The sequence below is a fragment of the Polypterus senegalus genome, chromosome 3 (assembly GCF_016835505.1).
Source record: "Polypterus senegalus isolate Bchr_013 chromosome 3, ASM1683550v1, whole genome shotgun sequence".
In the NCBI taxonomy this organism is placed as follows: domain Eukaryota; kingdom Metazoa; phylum Chordata; class Cladistia; order Polypteriformes; family Polypteridae; genus Polypterus; species Polypterus senegalus.
Genome location: NC_053156.1, coordinates 154982615 through 155006149, shown reverse-complemented (window position 1 = coordinate 155006149; position 23535 = coordinate 154982615). Strand labels below are relative to the sequence as shown.

The 23535-nt window shown below is 38.7% G+C and overlaps 1 protein-coding gene across 2 annotated transcripts in view; it reads right to left on the bottom strand.

Moving 5' to 3' along the window:
* Positions 1–23535, bottom strand: part of si:dkey-119f1.1 (uncharacterized protein LOC557127 homolog) — a 175204-nt gene that overhangs the window by 30569 nt on the left and 121100 nt on the right. For both annotated transcript variants that reach the window (XM_039748107.1, XM_039748108.1), the window contains 2 exons: positions 9251–9421; positions 8939–9076 (listed from right to left, as the gene is read on the bottom strand). In XM_039748107.1, coding sequence (XP_039604041.1) covers positions 8939–9076; positions 9251–9421 — 309 coding nt within the window. The remainder of the gene's footprint in view (positions 1–8938; positions 9077–9250; positions 9422–23535) is intronic.

The following is a 23535-nucleotide window of genomic DNA, read 5'->3' as shown; positions in this document are numbered from 1 at the left end:
GGACCTTATACAGACAGGTGTGTGCCTTTCTAAATCATGCTCAATCAACTGAATTTACCACAGGTGGACTCCAATTAAGCTGCAGAAACATCAAGGATGATCAGGGGAAACAGGATGCACCTGAGCTCAATGTAGAGCTTCATGGCAAAGGCTGTGAATACTTATTACATGTGCTTTCTGAATTTTTTTATTTTTAATAAATTTGCAAAAACCTCAAGTAAACTTTTTCAAGTTATTATGGGGTGTTTTGTGTAGAATTCTGAGAAAAAAAATAAATTTAATCCATTTTGGAATAAGGCTGTAACATAACAAAATGTGGAAAAAGTGATGGGCTGTGAATACCAGATGCACTGTACAATGGTAACAGGTATTCTGGGAACACTGCTAATATACACTCACCTAAAGGATTATTAGGAACACCATACTAATACGGTGTTTGACCCCCTTTCGCCTTCAGAACTGCCTTAATTCTACGTGGCATTGATTCAACAAGGTGCTGAAAGCATTCTTTAGACATGTTGGCCCATATTAATAGGATAGCTTCTTGCAGTTGATAGAGATTTGTGGGATGCACATCCAGGGCACGAAGCTCCCGTTCCACCACATCCCAAAGATGCTCTATAGGGTTGAGATCTGGTGACTGTGGGGGCCATTTTAGTACAGTGAACTCATTGTCATGTTCAAGAAACCAGTTTGAAATTATTCAAGCTTTGTGACATGGTGCATTATCCTGCTAGAAGTAGCCATCAGAGGATGGGTACATGGTGGTAATGAAAGGATGGACATGGTCAGAAACAATGCTCAGGTAGCCCGTGGCATTTAAATGATGCCCAATTGGCACTAAGGGGCCTAAAGTGTGCCAAGAAAACATCCCCCACACCATTACACCACCACCACCACCACCAGCCTGCACAGTGGTAACAAGGCATGATGGATCCATGTTCTCATTCTGTTTACGCCAAATTCTGACTCTACCATTTGAATGTCTCAACAGAAATCGAGACTCATCAGACCAGGCAACATTTTTCCAGTCTTCAACTGTCCAATTTTGGTGAGCTTGTGCAAATTGTAGCCTCTTTTTCCTATTTGTAGTGGAGATGAGTGGTACCTGGTGGGGTCTTCTGCTGTTGTAGCCCATCCGCCTCAAGGTTGTGCGTGTTGTGGCTTCACAAATGCTTTGCTGCATACCTCGATTGTAATGAGTGGTTATTTCAGTCAAAGTTGCTCTTCTATCAGCTTGAATCAGTTGGCCCATTCTCCTCTGACCTCTAGCATCAACAAGGCATTTTTGCCCACAGGACTGCCGCATACTGGATGTTTTTCCCTTTTCACACCATTCTTTGTAAACCCCAGAAACGGTTGTGCGTGAAAATCACAGTAACTGAGCAGATTGTGAAATACTCAGACCGGCCCGTCTGGCACCAACAACCATGCCACTCTCAAAATTGCTTAAATGACCTTTCTTTCCCATTCTGACATTCAGTTTGGAGTTCAGGAGATTGTCTTGACCAGGACCACACCCCTAAATGCATTGAAGTAACTGCCATGTGATTGGTTGATTAGATAATTGCATTAATGAGAAACTGAACAGGTGTTCCTAATAATCCTTTAGGTGAGTGTAGATGACTCATTGTAAATACTTAGTGTTTTTTAATTCTAAGCCCTTGACTCTTGCACAAGTGTTTAAGCCCTAAATAAAAAAAAAAAAATAGAACATCTTGATTAATTTTGCATTGATAAGGTATACATTGGGCTACATATATTTTCGAAAGGTTCCATCCATCCATTTTCCACTACTTTTTGATACCCCCCTCCCCTCCCCTCCCCATTAGACACCATTTTGTTAATATGTGATGTTCTCCCCGTGTCTGTGTGGGTTTCCTATGGATGCTCCAGTTTCCTTCCACGGTCCAAAGACATGCAGGTTAACTGGGTCGATAAAGCTAAACTGGCCCTATGTGTGCTTTTCACCCTGCGATGGACTGGTGTCCTGTCCCTGCCTTGTGCCTAATGCTCACTGGGATAGGCTCCAACACCCTCACAACCTTACTCAGAATAAAAAAGGTTTAGAAAATGGAAGAACAGATGGATGGAAGGACATTTCTGTATTTTTTAATTTTGTTGGGGGAGCTATTCAGTGAATAAATATAGTTTCTCTGTTTACTGGATCAAAATGTCACACTATCAGTGTTTTAACTGTGAAAAAAGGAATGATGGCTAAATATTTTTAGTTAGTAAATAATCGATTAGAAAAGATGGATTTTTATATACATGAACTCCCTATTTTCAGGAGCTCAAAAATATTTAGACAAACATAATCATAAATATAATGATCGTTTTCAAAATTTGGTTGAAAACCCTTTATAGTCAATGACTACCTGTAGTCCGGAACACATGGCAGTGTCCAAGTTCTGGCTTTACACCCTAGTGATACTTTGCCTGGCCTTTACTGTAGCTGTCTTCAATTGCTGCTTATTTATTGGAATTTCTGCCAACAGTGTTGTCTTCAGCAAGTGAAATGCATGTTCAATTGGGTTAAGGTCAGTTGATTGACTTGGCCATTGAAGATTATTCAACTTCTTTGCTTTGAAAAGCACTTGGTCTGCTGTTGCAGTATGTTTCAGCTCATTGCCTATCTGTATTGTAAAGTATCATCCTATCAGTTTTGCAGCTTATCGCCAAATCTGAGCAGATAATATAGCCCTATACATATACAGGTAAAATTCCGTTACAACGAACTCCTGGGGACCTAAAAAATATTTCATTGTAACGAAAATTTTGTTGTAATGAGATTCTGCATTTGTTACTACAGTGCTTTCTTTAACTTGCGTCCAGGCGTTTGCAATCATTTCAATAGCTTCTTTTGCGTTAATTTTAATCTCCTCCTGCCTACAAGTTATGCTGACAAGAATTTTTCTCAGAATTTCCTTGCCATAATACACTTTAAGGGTGCGAATGATGCCTAAATCCAATGGCTGAAGCACTGCTATACAATTGGGTGGAAGGAATTCAACTTGAACATTATCTAAATGTGGAAGCATGTTAAGTGCAGCACAGTTATCAATCAGAAGCCGAATCATCCTTTTCTTCTTCTTCATATTGTGAGGTTTCTGAACACTTTTGGGATCCCCCCCACTCCCCACCCAACAAGAAAGACACGCTGAAGTGTGTCCAGAAGCGCGATTGCAGCATCTGTGGAAAAATGTTTTTGTCCGTTGCTGGGGCAGGGCAACAGCAGGCTCACATTGCCTCAGTGAAGCACCACAGAAGCAAATCATAAAAGATCGTGGTCGCACTATAAGTCCCTGTCTTGCACCCCAAAACATGAGGCTTAGTCTCAGTACTTTAGCAAAACCAGCTTTATTCAGCTTGAAACAGGAACAGCACAGTTAATAATTGTAGCGTGATCTGCCACTTTGATACATGCAGACACAGCAGTCAGGCAGGGTCGTGGCCAGGTCAGTGACCAAGTAATCCTGTTATCTGCATTTACAATCATGCTCCTAACCTTGCATCACCCATCAAGATCTTTTCTGTTTACTTTGGCAGAGTCGCAGCATAGCTGTAAGCTTGCAGTTGCCCCGTACAGACCCGGAGATCGTACTTCGGGACGCTCTTCGGTGTGCTGTCTAGTTGGGGGAGGTCCCAAGAGAGTTTACAAACCTCACATTTTCGTGAATGAGTTCTGCATTAATAGGAATGTTTCTTGAACGAGCATCACTGAACCACATAAAAACTGCTTTTTCGACGTCTTCAAATGCAGCAGTTCACATACGTTTGCAACCCAAGATTTTTCTTCTTTTTTTGCTCGGTCTTTCAAGAAAGTTGACAGTGTCGATGGCGAAATTCCGAATTCACTGGCAATGTCTTTTTTCTTTTTGCCGCAAGTGAGAGCTGCAAAATTGTTACTTTTTTTTCCTAATATAAACTGTTATCGTTTTTTCATGTCTGCTGTTCCTATAGGAGGGTGACAATGAGTTAAATTCCAATGGATATTTTTCAGATGTTGATGAGCAATAAGCAAAAGGTATTACTGGAAACTGCAGGAGACAAAAAAGGCAAAAAAAATAAATAAAAATACTACGAGGAAAGTTCGAAGAAAGAAAAAAAAAATTGTGTTTCTGTTTGGGGATTGTTGTGCACAACTGAGCTGCAGCCACAGAACTAAATGCTCTGCGGATAATTCATTCAGGCATTTTAAGGTCCTTTGTGCACTTCGTTGTAATGAAAGTATCTGATGAATGTATTTCGTAGTAACGAGATTTCTATAGACTCGACTCATATGGGGAAGCTGTCGTGACCATAAACATACTTCGTTGTAATGAAAATTTCATTGTAAAGATATTCGTTGTAACAGAATTTTACCTGTAGTTATCCTGCTACTTCTGCCAGCAGTCATATCATCAATAAACACCAGTGACTGACTTCCATTCGCAACCATTCATGTTCATGTCATAAAACTACCTCCACCATGTTTCACAGACGATGTAGTATTTATTGGATTGTAAGTCATTTCTTCTCTTCTTCATACTCTTCCCATTCAAACATTGTTATATATTGATCTTAGTTTTCTTTGTCCTAAGAAAATTGTTCCAGAACTGGACAGGCTTTCAAAAAAAATGTTTCCTGACAACGTCTAGTCTGTCCAGCTTATGCTTCAGGTTTACCAGTGGTTTGCACCTTGTGGTAAACCCCCGTCTTTTCATGAAATCTTCTCATGATTGTAGATTCTGGCAATAATATGTCTACATCCCAGAGAGTGTTCTTGGTTTGGCTAAATGTTGTGAAGGTGCTCTTCTTCAACTAAGACATAATTCTACAGTTATCCAGTACAGTTAGTTGTCTTCTGTGCTTTTCCAGACCTTCTAGTGCTGCTGAGTACACCAGTGTGTTCCTTCTATTTTAAGAATATACGAATATACCTAATGGTTGATCTGACCACTCCTCATGTTTATGCTGTCTCTCTAAAGGGTTTGTTTTGTTTACTCAACCTAATGAGGAACTGTTTTTACTTGTATGGACAGCTTTTTATTACCTCATGTTCAGAGTGACTACTTCCAAATGCAAATTCCACACTTGGAATCAATTCCAGAGCTGCTTAATAGTTAATTAAATAATGAGGCATGAACCAGGCCATGGAGCCGGATGGCAGTCAAATGTTCATATACTTTTATGCCCCTGCAAATGGGGGGTTTTAATGCAAAAAATTGGCTGTCATATCTAAGCAGCTTGTACAATATTTTTGGTAATCCCCTTAAATTAAACTTGAAAGTTTACAATTCAGGCACATAATGATTTCTTATTTCTAACCCAGAGCCAAAATTATGAAAATTGTGTTACTATCCAAATACGTATGGATCCGGCTGTATAGTTATATATTTATCTTTACATAGTATTTTTATGTATTTTATCAATAACAGGCAACCAGACAGACAAGAAGGTAGATAGCTGATGGAGATGTTTTTATCTAACTAAAGTTATCATTTTAAAATACCAGAGGAAAATTTAATCTAGGCAGAGGTTATGGTGCAACATCATATATAGCTGGTAAAAAAAGTCCCTCCAATAGCAGTCCCTTTTAACAAAGTGGTAGAAATTAGCCAGTTATGCAGAGGTTGTGAGACATTGTTGGCATCTCCAGTTCTATGTAACCACCCCACAAAGCACTGCAAAAAACAGCAAACTTAGTATCCATAGACTGACAGTAAAGTGAGTATAGGTTTCTACATGAAATGCACATTTACTGTATCTCCAAGTAAACCACAAGGTGCTTATATTGCCAAAAAATTTCAACTTCTACTCAATGAATGGAGACAGACATATATCTGGGCAAACACTGCCCGTCCTGAATTCCACTCACCGTTAGTTTTGCTAACACTCTATGGGGGAGATTCAACTACACTACTCAACAAACTCAGAAAACAGGCCTCTATATTTCTTCTACTGCTGACCATTTATGCATCCCATAATTGCAGACTCATCTAAAAATAACAGCTGATGGCATGTTTTAGAATTTTCTTTAAATGCTAGCAGGTACTGTGTGAAGAAGGGAACACTGCTTGCCTTGGGGGCATTTGGGTTGCAGACTACCTCTTTGGACACATAAACGCACCACTTTAGAATCACAAATTGTAGTCTGCCTGTCAAATAGTCAGTAATACAAAATATTAAGGAAATTGTCAACATTCACTGTGCTACCTTCCATGTAGTAAGGGCTCTATAATTTTAAAGCTTCTAGAGAAGCCAAAAAACATGCTCTTTACATCTGTCAATCTACCTAACTACATGCATCGGGAGGCCAAAACATGACAACCTGTAAACTTAACAATGACTGCACTGACACAGAAAAGTGTCGCAAATGCTGCAAATGGCTGGCAACAGTTACAGTCAACAAAATTAAAAATACTGATAAGACGTTTAACACTAGAATTACCAGAGTGTACGAAAAAACTCGTAGATCCGGCCCACCTTAAAACTGTTAAAATGTCAATCACGGTTATTTCTGTTGATTAATTCATGCTTTCATTCATTATAGCTAATACTGTTATCAAGTGGTCGCTATTTTTGCCTGTTGTATATAATCTATCTAGCGTCTTTATCTCCACTTTCACTGCCCGCTTCCCTGCGTGCAGCGTGTGTCCATTGATATATGATTTAATGTATTTTCTTTTTTACCTCAAACGGATATAAAATTTATAAACTAGTATGCATTGTCAGTAAATGAGATTGTTATATTTTCATGTCGGATGCTCCTTTTAATATATTTGTTAACAATTGAGACTGCAATTAACATGAACAAGTGTCCTTATAACTGTTTGTATTTTTAAGTTCTGTAAGACACACACTGTCAGACAGATCACTGAATAATGCACAGACAGAAGATAGATAGATAGATAGATAGATAGATAGATAGATAGATAGATAGATAGATAGATAGATAGATAGATGTGAAAGGCACTATGTGACAGGTGCTGCAGAAAGGCAAGCAGGCAGTGAAAGTACATTCACATGTGAAAGGCACTAGATAAATGGATAAATAGGGAAGGCACTTATATAATACGTAGACAGATACATAGCAGTATTAGCTATATAGTAGTTTCGTTTTATATATAATGTATATGTATTTTACAACTCTGGGAATTGTCAAAAAGAAATACATTAAATCATATATCAATCGACACACGCTGCACGCAGGCAAGCGGGCAGTGAGAGTGGAGATAAAGACGCAAGATAGATTGTATACAACAGGCAAAAATAGCGACCACTTGATAACAGTATTAGCTATAATGAAAGAAAGCATGAATTAAGCAACAGAAATAACCGCGATCGACATTTTAAACTTAACGATTTACTTAAGAAAAAAGAAAAAAAAAAAAAACTCCCCAGCACACAGAAAGCAGACGCTTGCATGCAGGCAGAGCGGCGAAGGTTAAAAAGAAAAAAAAATTAACACTTTCTCCCTAACGGGGAATCGAACTCGGGTCTCTGAGACACGGTAAGCATGCCGGGGTCTGAAAAAGCAAATCTTAGCGATACGCAACGAAAGCTACTATAGCTTTTTTTGAACCTTTTGTGAAAGTGTTTGTTTGATCTTTGGAAATCAGGCTTCACACATTCTATAGTTTATGCCTACATTTTGTAACATTTATTATTAAAATATGAAAAAGTTTCTGTTTTAACAATGTGTTTACATAGATTACTGTAGAAACGGAACACACATGAAATGCATGTGTTCCAAATAATGATCTATTATTTCCACTCTAAAACTCCAGCAGTTGCGTCATTCACAGATAATCAAACAAGGCATGAGCTGGGAAAACTTAGTGAACGTTCTGTGACGGTGGGGGATGGAATAGCTGGCTACTTGCTGCTCATCTTATTCGGCACATTTAGAAGACAAAAGACAGTGGCAGAGAAGTGAGAACAGTTTTAAGGTGGGCCGGATTTACGAGTTTTTTCGTAGACTCTGGTAATTCTAGTGTTAAAGGAGGTGCAGGAAGATCACGGATATTTGCTTTATGCAAGGAATGTGGAGTACTATTTTATCTTCCAGTGTTCTTATCACAAGGATAAATGAATTACAGTTTTGTTTCCAACAGGCATTCAACATTTTCTTTATATTTAACTGTACTACTTCTGTGTTTAACTATACTGGTTGATGTAAACAGATAATCTCTCTATTATAATAAAAAAAAATCCTGGGACGAGAGCATACTTTTAAGCCTGGGACGAGACGTGACCTTTTCAGAGAGATACTTCATGTCCTGCGAGACGAGACTTTGTGCCAAGAGATTTAACCACGCCCGGGGCCGGAAATAAAAGACAAAGAGTAGATGACAAAGTAGAACCTCGTAAAGAATTCAAAACGTTGGTGCGATACACATGCAGAGCAGGTCAGAGATAATGAAAGTACTAAAATTTGAAAATGTCTCAAAAAAAAAAAAATGATAGCAAAGATTGCATTAGCGCAAACAAACGGAAATTATTACTCCGTGAAATATGAAATAAAGTTTAAATCCGAACAATATATTCGATCTGTTTTCGATGTTCCTTTAAGTCAGAGACTTGTAGATCGTCTAATTCATGTTGTCATCAGGGAAAAGTAGTGTTTCTTCCCAATGAAGAGGCTCATCCGCGAGAATTGAACAATTTGTTGTTTGGTAAAAATTAAATCCACATATGCGAGATGCAGAGATGTGAAGGGGCTGGCACATAGCGCAGGCCGGGGTGGTTGGTGAGCAAAGCAAGCAGGGAACGAAGCCCCCTAGTATGCTGCTGAGACTTTTACACAATAAAAAGAATGTCATATCAATTTTGATTCTGTATAATAAAAGAATATTTAAGAAAATAAGAATGTGTGGCTTAATACAATATCAAGCAAAGAAAATAAATGGAAATCAGGAAAAATTTTCAAAAATCCAAGAAACTTGGCCAGTACCTGAAATTCATTTTCTCTATTGGCAAGATCTTCCTTCAATCTCCGTATAACATCTAAGTGTGCTTTCCTTTTATCTTCATAGTGTTTTCTGTGATGTTTACTCTTCTCAACTTCGTGGTCCGATTTACTCAGATCTTCCTGTCAATTAAACGAGTACTTCTACATTACTCCTAAATGAATTAAGCACTCATTTACTTATGCTAGGTCTACATAAAAGGCCTTTCTACTTAAAATCATACCAGGGCTTAAGCAGTCTGCACAGCCATGAAAACTATCAGACAAACAAAAAGCATTCAGCTTTTAAAACCCTACCTTTAGAGGTTCAGCTTCATCTGTAATAGTGTTAATTTGATCCTTATGTTCTCTGTATTTACGTTCAGCTTCTTTAAGTTCTTCAAGACACTTTTCCATTATCAATTTGTTTTTTTCAGTATCTTGCTTAGAAGTTTCAATTTTCTTACAGATGTCTTGACATTCCTCTTCCTGTTTATAAGATAATTAGTTCTATTCAGTACTGTCTAAAATACATGCAGTAACACAGTCAGATCTATAAATTAATACCCAATACATTTTTGATGATCAATTAACTAAATTTCACTTAGTGAAGAACACCAAACAGCAAAGGGACCACTAGATATGTCATAGTTAGACCAATTATTATCAATATACTGTGGAAACCATTCACACAATCTGAGAAAAACTTTAATGATTTTGCTGAATAAAGAAAAACAAATAATTAATATATATATATATCAACCACCAGAGGGGGAAATGTAGGTGACTGCCAGCATTCTTTATGTTTAAGCACCACTGCGCTCCTGTTGCTTTTGAAATTAAAAAGAGCTGGCCGGTCCCGAGTGTCAATTGGATGATAACATACATGCAAGACCGCAAGACAAGCACATTAGTGAGTCTTCATTGTTTGTTAATTTATTTTTAAAGTTGTGTGTTTTTTTTAATTATGTTTATCTCAAACAATGAAAATTAAAAAAAAAAAACACTTTATTTTCCCCCCAGACAACGCAGGGTATTTAAGCTAGTTAAAAATAAAATCAAATATCTCTGTCTTGCTTATCTCCCCAAAGAACAGCATTTTTCTCTATCAATACAAGCTGTATCAAAGCCTTTCAGGTGGGTGCAACTTGACTAGGAATCAGCATTGTTACGAAAATCTGAACAAGCCCCAAAAAAAGCACATCTGTTATCAGCACAACCTTACTACTAACACTCATAACACTACTGAATGCATAATTAAATAGACTAAAGCTGCATATAATGCATCCAAATTTTTCATGCCCAATTGTCCAAATCACATTATTTTGATGAACTACTAGAAGCAGCACCCAGCACTGCATGAGTAGAAATTTTAAGTTCTACTCCGTTTGTCCAACACACACGCACGCAGATTTTGAGCTTAATATATTAGAAGACAGCATGCTTTTCATTTCACAGGTTCAAAACCATCCATCATCCAACATGCTATATCCTAACTACAGGGTCATGGGGGTCTGCTGGAGCCAATCCCAGCCAACGCGGGGCGCAAGGCAGGAAACAAACCTTGGGCAGAGCGCCAGCCCACTGTTTAATCTATAACAAAAAAACTATACCGCAGTAACACAATGTGCTCAGAAATTGTAATGGTAAAAATTAAAAAATCTCCACTGCTAGATGTAATTAATATTGTAACTGTACCCAACATGTAAGCCCGTTGGAGACTGCATCAACAATGACATCACTCTGCCTCCGAGATGGGATTCTAACTGTTATGATGGTTTCTGCTGTGCAAAAAAAAAAAACATTTTGCAAGCCCCTTAACTTTTTCTCTGCTACACAGAAGACAGAACATTAGACTATAGTGGGACAACATGCACTGCAAGTTAAACACTTCAGATTTTCAACAACATGCATCTTTATTAACAGTTTTTCTTCTTTTTTTTTTAATTCAGATGCTTTCTGATGTTACAGTTTAAACATGAAGCTTACCTCGAGTGCTATCCTTCGGAAGATTTTAAATAAGTAACTGATATACAGTAGATGCATGCACAGCAGACACAGATCCAACACTTCATTATAATGAGCATGTTCAATTTCTACAATGTGAATTTAATTAGTGCTTATTTTTCCCTTTCCACAGATGAACAAAAATGAAAGGTGAGCCTCTATTGACAATTGAAGAAGAATAACAATAGTCAAAGTGACAATTCAGTTCAATTCAAAGTGACCCTATTCACCTTTACACTACAATAATCGTTATATCCCAAATTCGTTACAGGTCGGTCTACTCTTGCACCTTAAACTAACACAAACATGTACACACATACAGATCCCAACCACTTAAGCACTCTTTATGAGTGACACCTTTAATGCCTGTCACTCTCAATGTTCCACAATGTGACTTACTAGCTTCAGTGTGAACAACATAAGGGTGGCCATGGATATAATCTAGGCCTAGGACTACCTTGGTCCCAGAGAATAACCTAGACACAAAGACTGATATATCTTAACTGTGTGTTTGGATATAACCTACACCTAAGGCTGACACATCTTGAATCCCAAGGATAACTAAGACACATAAAGGCTCATAGACATGGGTTAATGCCAATTACCAACCATCAATGTCTTACTTCTACTGTACTGTTCTCTATTGGAAAATTAACCCTGTGGGCAAGAAAGCAGAAATCTCCCAACACAAGCTCTGTAACTTTACAGACACACAAACACACACATGAATGCATATATATATATATATACATATATATATACATATATACAGTATTCATATATTTTATAAAAGTGTATATACACACACAGACTCAACACAAACTTTATCCGATTGAGCAGAGATTATAAGTGATTCCCACACTATCGGTCACTCCATAGTACTCCTCATAGGGACTCAGCAGCTTTGGCATGAACAATACACACGTTCCCAGATATAACCTAGACCTAAGGCTGACCCGCATTGACCCTTGGAGAAAAACCTAGACATGTGGGGAAGCTCATATAATTTGGCTAAAGCCACATTTTTTTATTTTACTCAAACTGTGTCACCCAAGGATATTTTACTCAAACTGCGAGGTTTACTTCTTTTGGTGAATCCCCCACAGGCTATTAACCATGTAGGAAAAGCAAATGGCAATCTCCTCCACAATAGGTGCCCAATAACCACAACACACACTAATCAAAACAGTATTTGCAAACAGGGGGTAAAACATAGTTACCCTAAAAACCTGATGACAACGACAAATGTTTTGTCATGGTAGGGTCCCAGGATGACCCCCATACCCCGTTAGACTTTTTTTTTTTTACATGGACCTTAACAAAATTTTCCAAATTTTACCACAATGTCAACATTGACTACTATGGTTGATGAATACCTTCTCCTTTCTTTTATATTGCATATCCCCAGGCAACCAGAACAGGTCGCAGAAAAGGTTACAAATGTATTAATGTATTATGGTAATATACCCAAAATAATAAAAAAATAAAATGAGTGTGACAAAAATATCATTAAAGCATAGGTAGCTCGTTTCCATATGCTCACTACTAGGTGGTTGTCTGTCTTATGTTAATTAGTCTCTGGTCTGCCTTGGTCTTTGCTCCTGCACGGAATTTTCATGGAATGACCATCCGAGAAGAGACTGCCAATTAATTTATTTGTGTCTTGCTTGATGAAGTGTCACATGATGTGATTTTTGAAAATGTGAATGAGCAAAAATATTACGTAGTAGTTTAATTTGCAAGTCTGCCTACCCTTTGGAATGTATTGGCTTTCTTGAATAACTACTCATGAAAAAGTAGTATGATTTTTAACTAAGTCACAATAATAGCCAAAACCAATTTACTTAAACTAACAACACAAACAACTATACTTTCTTGTCAGTACTGAATGCATCACTTAAACATTCACAGTCCAGGTAGGAAAACGTATGTGAACCTATAGGCTTATGACTTCTCCGATAGTCAATTAGAGCTAGGGGATCCAATCAATAAGACACAATCGGAGATGAGGGTTAGAGGTGTCCTACGCTATAAAATGGCACATAAAGTTTGGCTGCTGACAAAATCTATTCTTCTGAGGAAAAATCTGCTTACATGAGCCAAGAGTAAGCAAAAGAAATGTAAGAGGGCCTTAGAAGAATTATAGAGATATATTAAGCTAATAAAGGCTAAGCTGTCAATTTTAAAGGCTTGAATATTCATCAAACCATAAGGATACAAACTGTGTGCAAATGAAGGAACAGTTACTCTCCTTGGGGATGACATTGATCACAGAAACAGCACAATGTGCAATGCTGATGGAGCTGAAAAAGAACTCTGGGGTAACAAACCATGAAGGAAATGACTGATCTTTACAAAAAAAAAAAACCGCTGCACACCTCAAATAATATCTGGACTCTCCATAATACTTCTGGGGTAATGTTTTACAGATGGATGAAAGAAAAAGTGAACAACTAGAAGCATGTAACATTATGTTTGAAAGAAGAATACACTGAACTTCAAGAGCAATAATGAAGCATGGTGGAGGGGCATCATTGTTTGGAGCTGCTTTGCTGTCTTTGGGTTTGCATATCTTACTATCAGAGAGGGAACAATGAATTCAAAATCTGACCCAGATATTTTATAGGAGCATGTCATGTAGCGATACCTCACCTGAAGCTTCACAATAGTTGGATGATGCAACAAGCCATTGGCCCAAAACACAGGAGTGAAACAAAAACACAATGACTTTAACAGAAAAAAATGGACTGGAATAGTCAAGTCTGTTTTCAGACTATAACCCATCTGAGATCCTGCCGCATGACCTGAAGAGAGTTGTTCAAGCCAGGAATCCTTAGAAATATCAGTGAGCTGAAACTGTTTTCTAAGGATAAATAATAAAACATTCTTCCAAACTGTTATTTAAATATGATCCGCATCCTACTTAACTCTGTTCTCCATGAAAAAATGAGATTAAAATATTTTTCTCAGCCATAACTAAACACCACATAAGGTAACATATAAAAAATATACTTTTGAGTGGACTATTCCTTTAAATTATTCATAAGTTGGGATTTTGATGAAGTACACTGAGCAACTTTTGTTTGTGAACCATAAATTTTCTGTTCTTGCAAATAATAGTACCTAACCTACATTATAATACATGAAATTATAATGGACTGAAAACACACTTATCACACAGTTCAATTATTACAGGTTGCCATTGGGGGTATGCCGGAAGGTTTAAAAAATCATGCCTGTGACAATAAATACTTGCATTAAATTTGCAACAGATGTGACCAAGTTAGAATAAGTGTTCTACTTATACAATTCATGTTTGTTATATGTTACTGGGACAAGGGAGGGTTTTGTTATTGTATATATGGTGTTGTTAGTTTGGTGGAGGGATATACATATTTATATATATACTTATTTACTTTTGTGTGTGAAATTTGTATTTTTTGTTATTTCATTTAATATAATTAATCATTTAATTTTACATATTTGCTTGTGTGCCTATGTTTAATACATCGATTGTGGGGAAAATTGTATTTGTTAGAAGTATGGCTTGATTTATAACATTCACCTCAGTAATTTATCCAGGCCGCAGGTCTTGGAGGTGTAGCTGCTGGCTGGGTAAAGGGTCGGCCGTTACAATTTAACTGCAGAAAGGTCAGTTTCTGGACATTGTACTGAGTTAAGACTAAAGTAATAAAGCACAACAACACTAGAAGTACAGACTGAACATGTCTTTTCAGTTCTTATCTGCTGTACTCTGTGGTTATACCATGTATTGTAAAGCCACCTGATATATGATATACAGTTGACCCCAGAAATTCGCTGAGGTTATGTTCCTAGAGCACCTGCGAATAGTGAAAAACTGTGAATTTTGGAAGTGCTCAAAAAGAACTGCCTATTTTTAAAGTTTAAACCTTAAATATGCCCCCAAAACACTTTAATTTCATTTCAAACTCAGCTTAATACATTACCCTAAAAAATGTAAAGGTAAACCCATATACTGTACAGTACTGTACTGCTATATCTCCCGCAGTGCTAGAATGTAAAATACCAATGTTATCCCTATATTTACTGTAATTCATGCAAGCGCGTTTTCTTTGGTATGAGCTGTCATTTTCTTTGGTGTTAAGTAGGGTAAATACAGTAATAATTTAATTTAATAAAAATACAGTAAAATGTACGGGTTCTCGCCAATAAGGAATGATATTGATTGAAGATAATAAACCAGAGATAGGGGATGCACAAATCAGTGTGTTTCTTCCTGCCGGTCCCAAGCCCGGATAATTGGGGAGGGTTATGTCAGGAAGGGTATCTGGTGTAAAATTTTGCCAAAACAATATGCAGACATCAATACAAATTTCTATACTGGATCGGTCGAGCCCTGGGTTAACAATGACCACCACCAGTACTGTTAGCCAACAGGGTGCTGAAGGAAATTAGGCTACTGTCGGCTGAAGAAGAAGAAGAAGAAGGGGGACAGGAGGAAGATAAAGAGAGTAGAACTGAGGGTAGGAACTTTGAATGTTGGCAGTATGACTGGTAAGGGAAGAGAGTTAGTAGATATGATGGAGAGAAGAAAGGTTGATATATTGTGCGTGTAAGAGACTAAATGGAAGGGGAGTAAGGCCAGGTGGATTGGAGATGGATTCAAATTGTTATATCATGGTATGGATGTGAGGAGAAATGGGGTAGGGGTTATTCTGAAGGAACAGTATGTCAAGAGTGTTTTGGAGGTGAAAAAAGTGTCAGACACAGTAATGATTATGAAGCTGGAAATCGGAGCTGTGATGATGAATGTTGTTAGTGCATATGCCCCACAAGTTGGGTGTGCGATGCATGAGAAAGAAGATTTTTGGAGTTAGTTGGATGAAGTGATAAACAGTGTACTCAAAAGCACAGAAAGTGGTGATTGGGGCGGATTTCAATGGACATGTTGGTGAAGGGAACAGAGGAGACGAGGAGGTGATGGGTAGGTATGGTGTCAAGGAGAGGAATGAAGAAGGTCAGAGTATAGTGATCTTGCCAAAAGGATGGACATGGCTGTGGTGAATACATATTTTAAGAAGAGGTAGGAACATAGGGTACGTACAAGAGTGGAGGAAGATGAACACAGGTAGATTACATCTTATGCAGAAGAGTCAATGTGATGGAGATTGAAGACTGCAGACTGTGGTGGCAGGGGAAAGTGTAGTTAAGCAGCAAAGAGGCACTGGGGGGTAGTGAAGAGTTAGAAATCAGTTGGTAAACTACAGCAGATGTAGTAAGGGTGATGGCAAGAAGGGTGCTAGGTATAACATCTGGACAGAGGAAGGATGAAAAGCAAACCTGGTGGTGAAATGGGGAAGTACAGGAGAGTATACAGAGGAAGAGGATGGCAAAGAAGAAGTGGGATAGTCAGAGAGATGCAGAAAGTAGACAAGAGTATAGTGCAGGGGTGGGCAAACCTTTTGGCTCAGGGGCCACATTGACTTTTAAAATTTGACAGACAGGCCGGGCCAGGACTAGATGCATACATATCAAACATAAACATAAAAAACGCATTACAGTGTTAACATTTACATTCACTTTTAGTGGAAACAGTGTTGTTGATCACCCTTTTTGCCAGTGCATCAAAGTCTGGTGTTAGTTTTGTTGTGGCAATTCTCAGAATAGATCTGAGGTGTTCATCGCTCAACTGGGATCTGTGGGGTGCTTTGTTGGTGTTCACACACATACGTAGAGCCAAACAACACCAGCATCCTCTATGCCATCTTCTGAATGTTTGGAAATTTGGCTGCGCTTAATGAAGCATAAAACTCATCCAGTTTAAGAGAGTTGAACTTCTCCTTTAAGACGGTGTCACATTGGAGATCAATCAGTTCCAACTGCAACTCCTGTGGCGCCGTTTCAGGGTCCTGTGTGAAGGGATAGGACACCAGCTGAAGTGACTTGTAAATTTTTCCAAAATCAGAGAACCGATGGCAGAATTCTCCATGCAGGTCGTCCAGTGATTTCCTGTATTTTTTCACAAGTCGTGGGGCCTCTTTCAGCATAGCTAGTGTGAGGAAATGAACAAATGAGTTGTTTGACATTTGCTTTGAGAATAAAACTAGCTTGGTTTTGAAGGCTCTGACGTTTGTGTACATTTCATGCACAAAACTGGTCTTTCCCTTGTAGCTTCACGTTCAGCTCATTCATGTGTGTCAGTATGTCCACAGCAAAAGCTAAATTACAAAGCCAATCTGTGTCACTCAGCTCAGGGAAATCGCTTTCACAAGTAGCTCCAAAAATGAGATAATCTCCTGTTTGAGCTCCCACACTTGTCGACATACTTTCCCCAAACTTAACCACCGGACATTGGAGTGGTAAAGCAAGTCCTGGTGATCAGCGTCAATTTCTTCAAGAAACTTAATAAACTGACGATACTGAAGTCCGTTCGCTCGAATAAAGTTAACGAGTTTTACAACTGGCTTCACTACGTAGTCAAGCTGCAAAACCGATTTACACAGTGCTTCCTGGTGGATTAGGCAGTGCAAGAAAATTGCCTCCTGCTCAGGGTTGTCCTCCTTCACTCTCTCCTGTATTCTTTTGAACAACCCAACGTTTTTTCCAGTCAGATTTGGCAATCCATCTGTGGTAACGTTGGCGAGCGTACTCCAAGGTAGCTTGTGCCTATAGATGACCCACGACACGCTGTCATACAAGTCCTCTCCCCTCGATTTCCCCTTTAGGGATTCCATGGCCAAAAACTCCTCCGTTATCTCCAAATTGTCATTAATCCCTCTGATAAAAATTAAAAGCTGAGCGGTGTACATTATGTCATTACTTTTGTCCAGTGCCAAGGAATATAATGCAAATGACTCCGCTTTTTTAACTTGCTAGCTAAGTCTTCGTCAATTAGCTCAACACGGCGAGTCACTGTCCTGCGTGATAAGCTAATTTTTTCAAATTTGTTCTTGCTCTCAGGACACAAGATACCTGCTGTCTCTACCATGCACTCTTTGAGAAACTCCCTTCGGAGAAATGCTTGCTGGTCTTTGCTAATTTGAATGCCAGGACATAACTTGCCTTCGTACTTGATTCTTGGATGGCAGTTTGTCAGATAAAGGTGTTTTGCTGAGCCTACAAACTAGCTGCCAACTTCTGAGCGGTAGCCATCCGTACTTGGTGGAAAAGTGACGGCTGATGTTGTATTCCTTTAAAACTGCAACGGTTTCTTGGCAAATAAGACATACAGCCTTTAACCGGACTTCAGTGAAAAAGTATTTAGTTGTCCATTCCTTATTAAACACCCGGCACTCACTGTCGACTTTTCTTTGGCCCACTCATTGTTGCTGATGGGTTCAGAGCAGCAGCAGAGTAATAACAGAGAGTAACCTGGGCTCTGCAAAATCAAGTCAATGTATCACTGCGCCTAATGCGCCACCTGGTGGAACACCAGGCATTATAGGACAAGGTCAAATGAATGCAGTCATAATTATGATATAATTTTATTTGGGCAATTTTGTACCAATCTTCCGTGGGCCAGATTAAAAAGACCAACAGGCCGGATGTGGCCTGCGGGCCATAGTTTGCCCACCCCTGGTATAGTGTATGATGAAATGTATGAGAGGTTGGACACTAAGGAGGGTGAAAAGGACCTCTACCGATTGGCTAGATAAAGGGACCGAGCTGGAAAAGATGTGCAGCAGGTTAGGGTGATAAAGGATAAAGATGGAAACTTACTCATAAACAAGAAGAGTATGTTGAACAGATGGAAAGAGTATTTTGAGAGGCTGATGAATGAAGAGAATGAGAGAGAGAGAAGAGGCTGGATGGTGTGGAGATAGTGAATCAGAAAGTACAACAAATTAACAAGGAGGAAGTAAGGACAGCTATGAACAGGATGAAAAATGGAAAGGCCATTGGTCCAGATGACATACATGTGGAAGCATGGAGGTGCTTAGGAGAGATGGCAGTGGAGTTTTTAACCAGATTGTTTAATGGAATCTTGGAAACTGACAGGATGCCCGAGGAGTGGAGAAGAAGTGTACTGGTGCCAATATTTAAGAATAAGGGGGATGTGCAGGACTGTAGTAACTACAGGGGCATAAAATTGATGAGCCACAACATGAAGTTAAGGGAAAGAGTAGTTGAAGCCAGGTTAAAAAGTGAGGTGATGATTAGTGAACAGCAGTATGGTCTCATGCCAAGAAAGAGCACCACAGATGCGATGTTTGCTCTGAGGATGTTTATGGAGAAGTATAGAGAAGGCCAGAAAGAGTTGCATTGCGTCTTTGTGGACCTGGAGAAAGCATATGACAGGGTGTCTCAAGAGGAGCTGTGGTATTGTATGAATTAGCCGGGAGTGGCAGAGAAGTAAATAAGAGTTGTTCAGGACATGTATGAGGGAAGTGCGACAGTGATGAGGTCTGTGGTAGGAGTGACGGATGCATTCAAGGTGGATGTGGGATTACATCAGGGATCGGCTCTAAGCCCTTTCTTATTTGGAATGGTGATGGGACAGGTTTACAGACGAGATTAGACAGGAGTCCCCATGGACTATGATGTTTACTGATGATATTGTGATCTGTAGCGATAGTAGGAAGCAGGTTAAGAAGACACTGGAGAAGTGGAGATATGCTCTAGAGAGGAGAGGAATTAAGGTCAGTAGGAACAAGTCAGAATACATGTGTATAAATGAGAGGGAGGTCAGTGGAATGGTGAGGATGCAAGGACTAGAGTTGGCGAAGGTGGATGAGTTTAAATACTTGGGATCAACAGTACAGAGTAAAGGGGATTGTGGAAGAGAGGTGAAAAAGAGAGTGCAGGCAGTTTGGAATGGGTGGAGAAGAGTGTCAGGAGTAATTTGTGACAGATGGGTATCAACAAGAGTGAAAGGAAAGATCTATAGGATGGTAGTGAGACCAGCTATGTTATATGGGTTGGAGATGGCGGCACTGACCAGAAAGCAGGAGACAGAGCTGAAGGTAGCAGAGTTAAAGATGCTAAGATTTGCACTGGGTGTGACAAGGATGGATAGGACAAGCTCAAGATAGACGGTTGGGAGACAAAGTCAGAGAGGCGAGACTGCGTTGGTTTACACATGTGCAGAGGAGAGATGTGGAGTATATTGGGAGAAGGATGCTAAGGACAGAGCTGCCAGGGTAGAGGAAAAGAGGAAGGCCTAAGAGAAGGTTTATGGATGAGATGAGAGAGGACATGCAGGTGATGAGTGTAACAGAACAAGATGCAGAGGACAGAAAGATATGGAAGAAGATGATCCGCTGTGGCAACTCGTAATGGGAGCAGCCGAAAGCAGAAGACGACGACTGATTGAAGATGATGATGATGATGATGAATTAGCTGTGCAGTACAATGAGGGTATGTAATGAAGATAATGACTGCACAGCAAAGCAGAGGATTTATAGCTCCTCAGATGGCGCCTCTTCTTCAGGCATTTCAGGAGGAGTCAAATCTTCTGACAGGTCTTCTGGTGGGGTTTCATGCTGGCTTTTTTTGATAGGTTTGAGGAACATTTTTCCTGGTGGCGAGGAGGGTTTTATATGTCTGAATGGCAGCATCGATGCCGTTATTAACTTTGACAGCCTGAACCATATAGGGATTCCATGCTTAGGTTCATTGTTAGAAGCCTTAGAAGGTGTAGGGTGTTTGGGTGGCATCTTAAGGCTTTAAGTAGAACAAAACAAAAAACACGAGAACACTCGGCGAAATACTCGAGATAGCTACACGTGGTAAACTGTTATGATGTGGAAATTGTGGGCTGCATCTGTCAGAGATGCGTCAAAGGGCAGCAGCCAATCAGCAGCAGGGAGAAATGAATAATGCTCTCGGACTGGCTACTTTCAAACCTCTCGCTTCTGAGTACAGGGGCACAGTATTTCACCATCCCAAGCTGCGTTTTCGTCTACAGTTGCTTTGTGTTCTCTCTACAGTACTAAAAAATATATACAGTATTAAATTTTATATGGAAATTTAGCTGAATTTACGTTAATATTTATTTTACAAAATTAGTAAATGATATTGTTCTTAATAATTTAGTGTTAAAACGCATGAAAAATTATATATTGCCACAAAAAAAAGACATAAAAAAAGTTGCAGAGGATATCTGCAAACAATTATCAGATAGGTTCTAAGGAAAAATCTGCGATTTTGAGCAGGTCGACTGTATCAGAATCATTATAACAAGTAACAAATATGAAACAATCTAGCTCTGTTATCTAAATATTGTAACAACCATTGATTTAAATGAGTTTTAGGATTTATCTTGCTTTCATAATCCATTCATGCCCTGTTTGATTTTTGGCTTAAGATTGTGCTGAATACACTGTTTGGGAACAATAATACCTTGGTTAACAAAGTAGACGTGTACCAGGATTTTAGTTTATTATGAGGAACTTAGTTTTTAGAAGTAGAATTAGCATATGAAGAATATGGATATGTATTGTAATAACTTTGGGGGGAGATAATGGGTGGTAGTTTGAGTGGATATAGAGGAGCTCATGGTGTTTGCTGTCTCCTGTGCCCTTCCTTAGCCACTGTACAGCATCTGATTTTGTATGGCTTATTCCATGTAATATTATGTGCTTTCACCTGCCTCATTCACTGCCTAAGACATTTCACTTCGTCAACTGCTCACCACAGATATGGGCTCAAAGACAACACCACCTGTATTACTTTTCCTCAAATCTGTGAGACGATTCAAGCCTTGATTCTAAAGACAACTCGTCAGTCACCACACAAACAGACTAAAAGCGAAGAAGTATGTCTTAACTGCTTATAGGCGAGTGCATTCTATTTTTGCCCATCTTCTAAACTCGGCACTTGTTTTTTTCATGAACAGGTGCTAACCTTAAGGATTTTGCGCTGTGGCATCTTTTATCCAGTCCTCTTTAGAATCTGCATTTTAGTTTCTAAAGGTACTGTTTTATGTTTTTGTGACATACTAGGTAGATAATATATTATGTAAAATAAATCTTAATATAACTAAATTATATGTGAAATAACTAAGCTCTCACATATAACAGCTTTGCCTTCTGAAGCACAAACAATATCAACCACAGATGACTGTTGCACATGACAGTATTTGAATTTTAACATGCACCATAGTGTATTGTATACAGACTTTATTATAAAAGGAATAGTTATCTGAGGTATTACTGTACTCTGTTTTTTTGCTTTTGTTCTTTATAATATTGGATGTTTGAAATATGTAGTTGTAGTGCTCTCCCATTGAAATAATGTTCAGCTTTCATATAAAAATTACTTGAGAATTCACATTTACAAATTAAACACATTTTTGTATTTTATAGGATTTACAACTATTGAGTGATGTTCCACAATTACAGTACTGCTGTTGCCAACACCTCTTGTTAATATATGATCCTTAGCAGAGGGACTCTGCTGGTCTCTAAATATGCCAGATACCATTTTGGATGTCATCATTGTGTCCTTGGAGTACCTATATAAATGGGAGATGATATCCAGGTTCGACCTTTAACCTTCTGGATGATCTGTGTTTACTAGGACTGAATAGCAACTACTTTCCAGAGTTATAGCCTTTAAATGAACTATAATTTATTTTTCAAACAAGTGTTTACTGGACATACACTCTGGTAGCCCAAGACGGTAGAGTCGCTGTACCATAACTGGTAAATAACCCACACCCCTTTGCCATGGAGAAACATTCATTGTGGTGTGTTTTTCTTTGCCAATGTTTAATAAATATAATAATTAAATTATATGTACAGTAATTATATAATAGTTATAAATATTATAATTTAATTGTCTTTTTTTCTACCCAAAATTTGTTTTATGGTGGTGTTTTGTGTAATATGATAATTCTGCACGTATACAGTAATCCCTCACTATATTGCGCTTCGACTTTTGCGGCTTCACTCCATTGCAGATTTTAAATGAAAGCATATCTAAATATATATCACAGATTTTTCCTTGATTCGCGGATTTCTGTGGACAATGGGTCATTTAATTTATGGTACATGCTTCCTCAGTTTGTTTGCCCAGTTGATTTCATACAAGGGACGCTATTGGCGGATGGCTGAGAAGCTACCCAATCAGAGCATGTATTATATAGTAAATAAAACTCCTGATATACAATATGCTTCCTGCGCGGTGCTTCGCACACTTAAAAGCTCTAACAGCACGTATTGATTTTTGATTATTTGCTTTTCTCTGTCTCTCACTCTCTCTGACATTCTCTGCTCCTGACGGAGGGGGTGTGAGCAGAGGGACTGTTTGACTAGAGGATACGGACGCTCCTCTAAAAAATGCTGAAAGACTACCTTCCCCTTGTGGCCAATTTATCGCGGTGCTTCGCATACTTAAAAGCCCAACAGCCCGATTGATTTTTGATTGTTTGCTTTTCTCTTTTTCTGTCTCTCTCTCTCTCTCTCTCTCTCACATTCTCTGCTTCTGACGCACACTCCTTTGAAGAGGAAGACGTTTGCATTCTTTTAATTGTGAGAAAGAACTGTCATCCCTGTCTTGTCATTGAGCACAGTTTAAATTTTTGAATAAAGGGTGTTATTTCATTTCTAGAGGGCTCTAATAATGTTAAAAATGTATTTAGAAGGTTGTAAACAGGTTTTCTATGCTCTAAC